We start from the raw sequence: 12,474 nt of genomic DNA, 5'->3' as shown, positions 1-12,474 counted from the left end.
TCTGTTTACCCCCACTAGACGGTATGCTCCATGAACCCGTGTGGACATCGCTATATTTTCAGTACTTAGAACAGTGCCTGGCACTTAAATGGTGCTCAGTAAATGCTGAGTAAATCCCTGCACCACGCCACATCAGCAGCCCCATTTTAATTCATGCTCAGAAATAAAAATAAAATAGGTCTAAGGAGTTTTATTTGCTGTTGTAACCGTTAGACGCCATAAAAATAATAATTTGTTCAGTTCATGACATGTGCTTCACACATTATTATTTCAGTGCTCACCTTTTTAAATGTCTGGTTTACAGATGGAAAATAGACTAAGAGAGGTTGATTACCTTCCCCAGACATGAGTGCTGGACTGAACAAACAGACCTGGAAGTTCAAATCATTGTTCTGCAACTTGATAGCTGTGTAACCCAGAGCTAGTTACTTAAGTTCTCCGAGCCCCAGTTTCCCCAGATACTAAATGGACGTAACTCCTAAAGCCAATATAAAGTATTAGGACAAGGTCTGACACATTGCAGGGTCAGGGCCCAGAGCATAAAGTAGACACTTCCCTAGGTTTTATAAGCAGCAGAAATTTAATCAAAGGAATTGATTACACTGGTGAGAGAACAGCTAAGAAGCCAAACGGGTGGCACAGTGAGGCAACTCAGGAGTTAGTATCAGCAGAAAACTGTGGACCTGGGGCACGTGGAGGAGGGGGAGGTCTTACCAGACCCAGCAGCCACTGCTGAGAGCTGGGAGCCATGGAGGAGACTCAGCCCCCCAAGAAGCAGAGAGAGACGGGGACACACAATGCAGCATCTCCCCATCTGCCTCCAGAGCCCCTCACTGGCCAAACCTACTCAGAGGGCAACCCAGAAGGCAATGCATCCTGGGAAGGGGGCTTCTTGGGAACCCAGAAGAGGGTCTTGGGAGGTGTGGGCCTTGGGTCTGAGAGCGGCCAGGCCGTCGACAGGCTCAGTAAATAAGCACAAACAGTAGTTATTACTCCCCAGTGGACAGCCTGGACCTCAACCCCACCTTCTCTGACTTCTATTTCTCCTGTTCCTTAGGAATTGGATCAACCGTATGAACCAATCTTCAGTGCAATGTCACGTTCTATAACCAACTTCATCTAAATCATAGAGATTTTATGTTGATTATTTTTTCTTAAAGACTAAAAATATTCTGTCTTCTCTCCAGCGTCAACACACACACATGGGGTTAAGGGAATTCCCAGAAAACTAGCTTCCTTGAGTAAATCTGTGTAGCAGTTAATCACACCAGGCCCTGCTTTTGGAGCAGATGCCCACTAGGCTTGCAGCCTGGTGGTGAGTCGCAGGGTTCGAGGAGATGACTATTTTTCTTGTGGCTGTGGCCCAAAATCTACAGTGTCTAGCACCTAGTAGGCACTCAAAAACTCTTTGGTGAAGAATGAAAAAAACCTGGGGTCACCTTTGACTCTACCCTCCTCACTGAGAACGAGCATCTCATCCCTGACCAAGCCTGTATTTCTTCTGCGTCCCGGCACTCATCTTCCCTCCAGAGCCAGCCAGTATCACTCTAGGGATGACGTCATGCCACACCCGAGTACTCGGGCAACCCTCGAACCTCCACCCCTGTCCCCTAGCAAACCATTCTCCTTCCTGCAGCCGGAGCGATCTTCCTGAAGAACAAATCTCATCAGGCCAAGTAAAGCTTCTCCTGTCCCCTCTCCCGTCCTTCCTAGGACACAGCCTAGATGCCTTGGCACGGTGTCAAAGGTCCCTTTGGTCCTCACCCTGCCCAGATCAGCTGCTTCTCCTACCACAGGCATCTCGTGGTTCCCTCACGATGCGTGCTTTCCTTCTTCCCTCCGCTAGGAAGGTTCCTTCCTGCCTTGTCCACTTTTAAGATTATATCCCAAAGCCACCTTCTCAGAGGGATCCTCTCTCACTTTGTAGCACCTTTAGTTGCTTCCTTCTCTGGGTTTTCACTGCACCAACCAGCTGTGATGACTTGTGTTTCGGCATGCTGGAGGCATGTTCAAAGTGTGGTCCGTTTTGTTGAAGGAGCCGTGAGGTCTTATTTCGCCCAGGAAGAAATTATCTTATCTCTGTGTTGTTGACGTGTCCTCTGAATTTTATCCCATGTCCTTTTCTTCCTCTCTGTGCTGTTGGCAACACCCTGGGCCAGGCCCTTGTCTCCTCATGTCCAGATTATTACCGTGGTCGGTCATCGGAGGCATATGCACTTCACAATGCCGACCGTCCTCTGCAGGCATGGCCTTATTATCTTTCCTGAATCATTCAAAGATCCTTGCACGGTGCTGGTTTCATATATATCTCACAGAATTACACCTTACCCCCAAAAATATTTTAAGAGACTTAGGAAGTGTTGAAAGTGACATAAGGTAGACAAGACACCTTAAAGAATATAGCTATCGGACTTCCCTGGTGGTGCAGTGGTTGAGAGTCTGCCTGCCGATGCAGGGGACGCGGGTTCGTGCCCCGGTCCGGGAGGATCTCACATGCCACGGAGCGGCTGGGCCCGTGAGCCATGGCCGCTGAGCCTGCGCGTCCGGAGCCTATGCTCCCTAACAGGAGAGGCCACAGCGGTGAGAGGCCCGCGTACTGCAAAAAATAAAAAAGAATATAGCTATCATCAAGCTACCAAATATTTATTGAGCCTACTATGTTCCAAGATGATGCAAGGCACCAGATGTACAAGGTTAAACAAAAGTCAGTCCCTGTCCTCAAGAAGCTTTCCCTTCCTTCTCTGGTTTGCTAGAATAAACATTTCCAGGAAGTTTTCTTCCTTTAGAAAACATCCAAATAAATAAATATAGATAAGTAAACTTTATATATACATCCCACTGGCAAGGTATTAGATAGAAGGCGTAGGTTCCTGAGTTCCATAATGAAATGATTCGCTTTTGAACGTTTATGTTGCTTTCCTCTTAGTTGTTACCATCTAAGATTTTTGTGCCTTTTTTGATAGTTTCTTTTTTGGTGGTGCTGTTTTGTTTTCGTAGTTGGTAACCTGGTGTTCCTAAAAGTTATTCAGAGACTGAGTCCATCCCAGTCCCTGTGCACCCCCATTCCATTCTAAGACAGTTAAAACAAGGTTTGTTTCCCTTGACAAGGCTGCTGTAGTCACACTTCCAGTCCTGCCCCATGCATCATGCTGTCACTGTAATACTTCCAGGGCCCATCTGGAAACAGATTGATTATTTTGAACATGAAAGGTGTGTCTTGGGAAAAACAAATGAATCAAATGGAAAAATGAATTAACATCATGAAATTTACCTTCCCAGCTGGAGACGTGATATATTCATGAGTCCCTTAGAGACAATCCTCTTATAAGAATTCACTATTGCAGAAAGTCTGCAGTTAGGTGGAGTCAGAGCTCAGCTTGAAATGTATTTATATATGAATGAAAAGTACCCCTTGAAGGAAAAAGTTTAGAACCAGAAATTTTTGTCTCTTGTGAAGGGTGCTTGGAATTGACAACTGGTTACCACAGGCTCTCATTCCAGGGCTTCTAAGGTCTGGGTGATGTTCTTAATAGGACTCGGCATCTGCAAAAGTCTCAGTTCAGTCCATTGACATTTATTGGCACCTACAAGGCATTGTGGTATCCTATGGGGCTATAGAGCAATAGAACAATATCTTCAGTTCCGTTAATAAGAAAAATAGATATCTAAGTTAATAAGGAGGAAAAGTTTTGTCTGGGGTTTCCTGGTGATTAATTAAGACCCTCATGACCGAAAGTATTATCATTAAGTATAGCGTAGGTGGAACACAGACTATGGCCACTTGAGTTGTGGATGATTGCCCAAGAGATGAGAAGTAGGGGTGTCCTGAGGTTCACGCTTCCACATTTCAGAGCACCAGGGAAAAGTGACTGACAGGCACGCCTTCTTCAATTACAGGAACGTCCTCCTCCATCCTATGTCCTCCCAGGTTCCAGGTATAAGCAAGGTGAAGTCAGAATGATTCTATTAGCAAACCCTGTTCAACTAAGCTGACCACACTGTAGGCTAATTAGTGGCCTTCCTGGACTACCTGGGACCCTAATCACCACATAGGACATTATGCTTTTAATGTAAAGACATTCCAAGCCATCCACTTACTAAAACATTAATGTTTTTAATGCAGTACCTTCCTCTGCGCGGTGCTACCTATGCGGGGCTCAGCATGCAGTGGGTTCTCAGGTCTGTAAAATCAATGATTGAGAGCAAGTTTCCCCCAAGATCACGTAGGGCTGAGTCTGAGCTGGAGGTGGATTTCTCTTGCCCACCGTGTAAATGACACGAATATGGAGAAGCCGTGCAAAAAGCTCAGGCCCGTGGAGCCAAGGTCAGTACAGAATAAAACTGTAAAGGAATTAAATATTTTCATCCTCTTCCTCCCGGTTACAAGCAGTGGGATGTTAAGGTAGGTGCCTCTCTCTGTATTCACACGTCTATATTATATATAAAGAGAGAGTCAGGTAAAAGAAGGCATGGGTGCGTTTGAATACAGGCGTACGGTCCATGCGAATTTTCCCTTACAAGGAGGATTAGCGTGGCCTGAAAAATGCTTTACAGATGAAAACAAACATTTAAACTAAGAGCATATGTTAATTTCTAGATCACTTGGGAAAATGACACCCATTTTAGTTAAGTGTGAAAGAACGCGATTGGTAACTATATTTTTTCACGGTTAGTAAGTAGTCCAATTTCAAAGACTACATTATTGAAAACAAAATGAGAATCCTTTCTGGGATATTATATTTCCTGCTTCTATTCTTCTTGCTCAGAGTTTTTTTAACACGAAAGTTACACAATTTTGGAAAAAAGCAAAACAAACGTCTGTGCAGCCATTATTCCCTTTCAGCAAACGTGCCTGGTGGTCACCTCTGGAAGGCCGAAGTTCACATCCACATTCGGACAAGGGTAGCTGTTGGGCCATCCTGGATGTTGATGGATGGGTGTTCCGGAGTGTAGGCTGATCGAGGGCTCTTAAACGTGCTGCCTCCCGAGGGGAGAGGGCTATTTAGCGAAATGAAATACTACTCTGTCACAACTTCCTCACTCATCGAAATCAGTTCGATCCTGGAAAATTCTTCCCCAGAGCTGTCATTGAGATCATTACATTCAGAATTAAACATGGTGTTACGGAGCAGCTGACAAGACCCTGAAGTACTATTGACACATCAGGTCTCACATTAATCATCAGCTTTTCCATACGGTGTATATGAAAAGGCCTGAGAATCTGGGTTCTTTTTTGGCCCTTTGGAATGTTCCTGATTTGCCTCCATAGGCTGGTCTTGTGCCACACAGCCTGACCGAATGAGTGGTGTCCTTCTCCTTCTCCCTTCTCCCTTTTGTCACTGACATCACCTTAAAAACCTTCCCAACTCATGTCCCTCGCAGCCCAGAGACCCTCTTTGTTCTTTTTTTTTTTTTTTTTTTTTGCAGTACGCGGGCCTCTCACTGCTGTGGCCTCTCCGTTGCGGAGCACAGGCTTCGGACACGCAGGCTCAGCGGCCATGGCTCACGGGCCCAGCCGCTCCGCGGCATGTGGGATCTTCCCAGTCCGGGGCATGAACCGGTGTCCCCTGCATCGGCAGGCGGACTCTCAACCACTGCGCCACCAGGGAAGCCCCAGAGACCCTCTTTGGAAGGCCCTGTCTGCCAGGTTTTCTTGCTCACCACCAGTGATTAAGCCCTGGGATTCACACTGCCGCCTCACACATGTCGTATCCACCACTGCGGTCCTAACTGTCCTTCTGCCTCCTATCCCGTCAAATCTTGCAGCTTTAGTCTTCTCTTGGCTTCCTCCTCTTTGTAATCCCTCCAGCATCCTCCCACCGTCCCCACAGAGGCAGCATGATGCAGGGAAAGGAGAACGGGCTTTCTAGCACAGAGGTTTCAGTCCATGCCCTGTGTCTGCCTCTGCCCACTTATACGGATGTCTTGCATGTGATAACCTCACAGAACCCCAGTTTCCCACCTGTAAACATTCCCTCACAGGGACCCGGGGAAATAAACCTCCATTCCTGTTGTGCTTTATTTCCATCTCTCTGTGAACTGCCTTGGCAACGCTAAACAACTTTTACAGTAATAAACTTGAACATTTTAGCAGTGTCTAGTGAAATCAGTAAAAAGTTACAACCCATTTCCTACGTCTTCAATACCCTCTGAGACTGTGAGGGATTTAACTAGGAGGTTTTAAGGAAACTAAATGTTGACCCCATAGCAGTGAAGATGTTTGTTATTAGTTTAGTAACATATTTCTCTTTGAAGAAAAAACTAGGTGATGGTATTTTCTTCTTAGGCTCAAGTCTTAGACACTGAGTGTCTATAATCAATCACCCCTTAAAGAAATAAAATATAAAACTCTCTAAGGCAGAGGTTGGCCAACTTTTACTGTAAGGGCCAGATAGTGACTCTTGTAGGCATTGCAGACCATATCGCCTCTGTCACAGCTACTCAACTCTGCTATTGTAGCACAGTAATACACAAATGAATGAGTGTGTTCCAATAAAACTTTATTTACACAAACATGCAACAAGCTACATTTGGCCCATGGACCATAAAGTTTGCCTCCTACGTAAGTCATGAATGGAGATGACAGTGACCATAGTGATTCAGAAAACCAGATTTTTTTAGTGAAGGGCGGGTTTTAGATAATTCTGTGATAATTCTGGAATTATTAAGGTTTTTTGGTTAATACTGAATGCCATCACTTTGGTGGGGGGAGTGGATGGGGGGAGCAGAGGCTGTGCAAGTTTTCTAGATGGAAATATTAGTCAGCTCAGTATATTTGAATCTTGAATAAACTTGCCTTTGTAAGTAGATTTGGGTTCTTTAGGTTGGCTATTAGTGAACCCATCCTGTCTTCCCGCTCCTGGAACAGAGAAAGGACGAATTAGGGGAATCAGAAAGCCTGAGAAAAGGGGGAAATAACAATGACTACCATTTATTAAGCTGTCCTCCCCATCACAAACTATGACCATATTATCCCCATTTTACAGAATACGTGAAGTTTTAGTTGAGAGAGGATGAATACTTTGCCGGGATCACACAGTAAGTGTCAGAGCCAGCGGTATTGCTTTCTCCTTGGCCACGATACTTCCCTCAAGAAAAGTAACCTGCTTTCCCCGGGACACCCACTTTCTTCAGGTTTAGAACCAGAGAAGGCCGTGGGGTGGGGGAAATCACCCCTTCTTCCTTCTAGCTTTCCTTTCCAGTAGCTGTTATGTTTAAAACACAAACAATAAATATCTCGTGAGCCAACTTCTACTGCATGCCAGGCATAAAGCTTTCATTCTATTACAAAAGCTATTTTCTTCCCATTTCCAGGACTGCAAAGAGACAAGGAAATGGAACTTCAGACAATTAAGAAACGTGCCCTAGGTAGCACCAAGAGTTAATTGCAGAGTCAGAATTTCATCACAATTCTCACCAACACCAAAGCATTGTCTGCACACACAACTGCCGTAGAGCTTAGAAGTGAAACTCCCAGGCTCTTAAGCCAGACTGACTGGTTCAAATCTCAACCCACTGGTTACTAGTTGTATCACCCTGGACAAATTGCTTAATGATCTTGTGTGTTAGTTTCCTGATTTGTCAAATTAGGATGTTGATAATGATTTCCCTCTCGCAGTTTGTTATAAGGAGTAAAATAATACATGCGTATCATAAATAGCACGGGCTTGGCTTTTTCCATAGACTATAAGCTCTATGAGCACAGGAGTCTGTTTTGTTTGCTGTTGTGTCTTTAGCACTTAGAATAATGCCCAGCACACAGTAGGCAATATCGTTGCAGGAAGGAAAAAGTTTCAAACAAACTAGCCTTTAGATTAAGCTGTGACTGGGTTCAAAGCCAGCATGAAAAAAACATCGTTCTCCTTTTTCTTTACTTTTTTATGTATAACTTGAATTTGATACATAAAATTTAATATGTCTTTGAAATCATAACAGGAAGTGTAATAATGGAAACTAGCAATTGTCTTGGTTATTTCGATACTCCTGACAATAGCGGATGTTAGTACAAAGGTGAAGCGGAGTCTCATAGCACATAGCTTTGGATACACTCTCCTAATTCTTTGGTATTCCTAAAGGAACCTGCTTATGTAGTTCATTTTAAAATTCCTTTCATCCTTTTTCTCTAAATCTAATAAGTCTGTCATTATCACACATTTTATCTCCAAAAGTTTACTTTTACCAAACTTGTGTCGTATTTAATACTGTGGATTCTAAATGAGAGTCAGTATTTAGTGGCAACAGCTGCCAGGAGTCACTGTAATAAATGAACTATGGTCCCTTTAGCTGGCGAGATTGCTTTGATGTCTACACTTCAGCACTGATGGGGGCTCCGGAGAGCAACAATGCCTCCAGAGAAAAGGGTAAACTCATGCCCCAGTCTGAATGTGTACAAAAAGGAGCATATATACCGGAGGTATGGGGATGGCGGTGCCTTTGGAACAAACAATTCTTGCAGGTGGATTTATGTCCAGGCTCCGGGAAGCTGAGCCCCACGTATTCCCAAGAACACCACCTAGACACACTGTCATACCTTGGCAGAAAAACATTTTCAAGGCTTTATTGGATTTATGATAATATTCATTCTGAGTGTTGATAAACTGACATCCCTAACAATAGCAAAGCACTGGGGTTCTAATCTTTCTCCCTGGCTTGCGCTGTATACATTTATTTTCATTAAGAATAAGTATCTCACAGAATTGCACAGTGGCAGCTTATGGAACGACCTCCTTCGAATGCTCTATCTTCAACAATATGCCTACCAAGGAATCCTTTAAAGACCTCAGTCACTGGAGAGGCCAGAAAGAATCATTGTTTTTATTTGTTTTCATGCAGAATTCTCTACATGGTTTATGTTAAGCAATTGAAGTGAATAAGTTTTAAAGCTTCTTCTGCTTACAATCAAAATAATTTAGACGTATTAGTCTGATTTGTAATTTTCTTCAAGTCAAGAAGAACTGAATGTCTAATACATTTGGGAAACGTTAGTAAATGAAAGATTTGCTCCAGTTTAAAATATCTATCTATTTGACTATTCTGTAAACCAAACTATAAATTGAACTGTAAGCCAAAGAGTTAAAGAATGCTGTGAGGTTTGACTTTCGCAGTGAAGACTTTGATTTTCCAGGAACCCAGTGGTAAACTTTAGTTTTGGGGTCAACCTCATGAAATAAGAATTTGGCCCAAAATGGCAGCAATAAAGAGAAATAAGATTTACCCTGAGATAGCTTATACATAAAGTATGATGAGCCTGGACATACGGTAAAATACCCTGCTGTTTAATTTCCTGTTGAAATAATAGCTAAAAATTTGTTATGCATGAGAAATTATGTGCAAAGCGTCTTACGTGTATTATTTTATTTCATCACTGTGTACTATTTTTTTTAACATCTTTACTGGAGTATAATTGCGTTACAATGGTGTGTTAGTTTCTGCTTTATAACAGTTGTGTAGTATTATTATTCTCATTTATTGATAGAGAAAAAGAGAGGAAAATAGAGATCTGTAAAGGTCAAGTAATTTGCCAGAGGTTACAAAGGTAAGGAAGTAGCATAGCCAAGATTCAAACCTAGACAATCTGCCTCCGGAGCCTGAATTCTTGCCCATGACATAAGCCTAAATTACTAATGATGTTGGCAATAAATACGTTTCAGTTAAACACGAAAATAGTGACATATGGACAACTTATAAATGTAGCTCTATTATAGGTAGTATAACAAATAGTAAAATTGTATTCAGAATAAACAAAAACATTTGCCTTACACCCCTAAAAAAGCAATTCTACGTTTTTAGACGGCAGAATTTCAGGTACTGATGACTTCACATTACCCTATAAGCTCTGTTTTTGTTTCTGCATCCAAGGTTAGTATTTCCACATCTTATTTGAATTCATTGATCAACCAACAAAAAACTCTGCAAGCACTGTTACTCTTTTTTTAAAATCTAGACAGGACAATTCTGACCTTCAAAGAAGTTACAAAAATTGTCCACCATCAGGCAGCAAGTTGGTGGCCAAAGTGAAATTCCAACCCAAGTTTCAGGATTTCAAGTCTAATGAATTATTTCCCACCTTTCGCTATAAAGGTGACAGAGTGAGAACAAAAATGGCTTGTGAAATCTCCTTAACACTATACTTCTTCTTTCTTCTCATAGGTCGCTACCCTCAGGAGAACAAGGGAACCTACATCCCAGTCTCTGTGGTCTCCGAGCTGCAGAGTGGCAAGTGGGGAGCCAAAGTTATCGCGAGAGAGGACAGGTCTGTCCGGCTGTCCATCCAGTCTTCTCCAGACTGCATTGTGGGGAAGTTCCGCATGTATGTTGCTGTCTGGACCCCCTATGGTGTAATCCGCACCAGCCGAAACCCAGAAACAGACACGTACATTCTCTTCAATCCTTGGTGTGAAGGTAAGGGCCAGGGATTTATTTTCTTATTACAAAAATAGTTCCTATATTTCTAATGCGTCTCTTTTTGGATGATGGCAGAATTATTCTACAAGACGTCCCTTTCCTACATACACTTTCCATGTTTTAAAGATAGAAAAAGATACAAAATTTGTCCTCACTGTATATGAGGACGTAACCTGAAGTTAATGCTGCTATAGATTTATTGCAGGACAATTGAAGATTGCCTAAAGCTGCACCATTAGTTAACTGTGGAGCTATATGTTGATGGTATCACCTCTGTGTATGTTATTGCTCTGTAAACGAAAAGGGTTTCTTTAACTTGACTTTCAAAACTATTAGGATCCAGAAGATGTGGGGTATATATCTATATATCTAGTCTCAGCCATAACAAAGAACAAAATTTTGCCACTTGCAGCAATGTGGATGGACTTGGAAGGCATTATGCTAAGCGAAATGAGACAGAGAAAGACAAACACCGTATGATACCATTTATATGTGGAATCTAAAAAGTGCAAACTAGTGAATATGACAAAATGAAGCAGACTCCCAGAGAACAAACTAACGGTTACCAGTGGGGAGAAGGAAGAGGGAGGGGCGATATAACGGTAGGGAATTAAGAGGTACAAACAATGAGGTATAAAATAAGCGGCAAGGATATATTGTACAACAGGAGGAGCATAGCCAGTATTTTATAATAACTATAAATGGAGTATAACCTTTAAAAATTGTGAATCACTGTATTATATATGTACAGCTGTAACTTATATCGTACAGCAACTATACTTCAATTTTTTAAAAAAAAACTCTTAGGATCCGTAATCTGGCTTCAGAAAAATAGAATAAAGTTGACCCCATCTGTAGTGGAACTAATTTCTCTGTCTCCTTAATTCAAGAAGAGAAAGCCTGAATGTCTAACAGATTCTACAAATTTGTTTATACGCATAGTGCGTGCACACTTCATAAACCGTAACTCTGGAGATGCAAACATGTAACTTTATTTTAATATAATACAACTTAATCTCTACTGCTATTTTGAGCCTTCCCTTCTGGCTGCTGCAGAAGTTAAATCTGGTTATAGTCAAATAAACTCAGTCAAGTCCAAGGATTTCTCTACCAATCCAATTTAAAAACTCAGTCACACACAGTACTTTTCCCTATCCGCATCTCTGCTCTTCCTTGTCTGCCCCCTGCTTCCATACTTGGCATGAGGCTGATTTTAAGTTCCAGAGGCAGATGCAATGTTGTAGCAAAATTGAGGGAAGAGAGTCCACGTTTAGATCTTAAGAAATAAGGTAATGAAACATATAAAAGCTGATGGGACCAAAGGCTTCTCACATCATCTTATTCCATATGCATTGCTCTCCAATATCTTCCAAAATGGGTCTATATTAGTGCTGACTTTGAACGTGAGAGTTGCACTTAAATCAGGCTTGATCCGAACTTACATATAGATAATAAGTGAACAACAATGTTTTCTACTCTGTATAACATAAACCTGGATCCTACTGACCTTTTCTTTGAACTGTCTATTCCAATAGATGGCACTGAGCTAATCCTATCCTCCCCACTCACCACCTCCATCATCCTATACCCAATAATCCTTATCTATGAGACAAGTGTTCAAAGTTGATGGTGACAGGAGCTGCTAACTGGGCCATGTGCAGTTCAAAGGTACAGGGATCTGTTTATAGTAACCTTGCCAACCAGATACAACTGCAAATGAGTGGATAATGGAGAAGACTGAGGGGAGTGAGGGGGTAGAGACAAACTAAGGTTTTGAAAATGTTTACTTGGAGATAACTGTAGACACTCAACCAGAAATGACCGGAGATATCCTGATATGTAAGATGAGAATCAGAGATGTGAATTTGGGACTTATCGGCAACTTTGGAGAAAATAAAGATAAAGAAGGAAAGAGGATGTCCTATCAAGCCCTAAAGAACCCTAACATTTAGGGGTATAACAGAGTAGGAATCAGCAAGGGGGGCTGAGATGGTGGAATACGTAGGTGGTGGCCTAATATAAGAAAATTGTATTTTAAAAAGCCATACTTATAAAATAGGTAAACCAAGA

At 42.2% G+C, this 12,474-nt stretch overlaps 1 protein-coding gene across 1 annotated transcript in view; it reads left to right on the top strand.

Moving 5' to 3' along the window:
* F13A1 (coagulation factor XIII A chain) overlaps positions 1-12,474 on the top strand; it is a 135,768-nt gene that overhangs the window by 29,068 nt on the left and 94,226 nt on the right. Inside the window, exon 4 of the mRNA XM_082664017.1 lies at positions 10,150-10,401. Coding sequence (XP_082520143.1) covers positions 10,150-10,401 — 252 coding nt within the window. The remainder of the gene's footprint in view (positions 1-10,149; positions 10,402-12,474) is intronic.

This window comes from Grampus griseus (genome assembly GCF_964374135.1).
Source record: "Grampus griseus genome assembly, chromosome: 10".
NCBI lineage: Eukaryota > Metazoa > Chordata > Mammalia > Artiodactyla > Delphinidae > Grampus > Grampus griseus.
The sequence above is the reverse complement of the archived record's forward strand: the minus strand, read 5'-3'. Positions and strand labels throughout refer to the sequence as shown.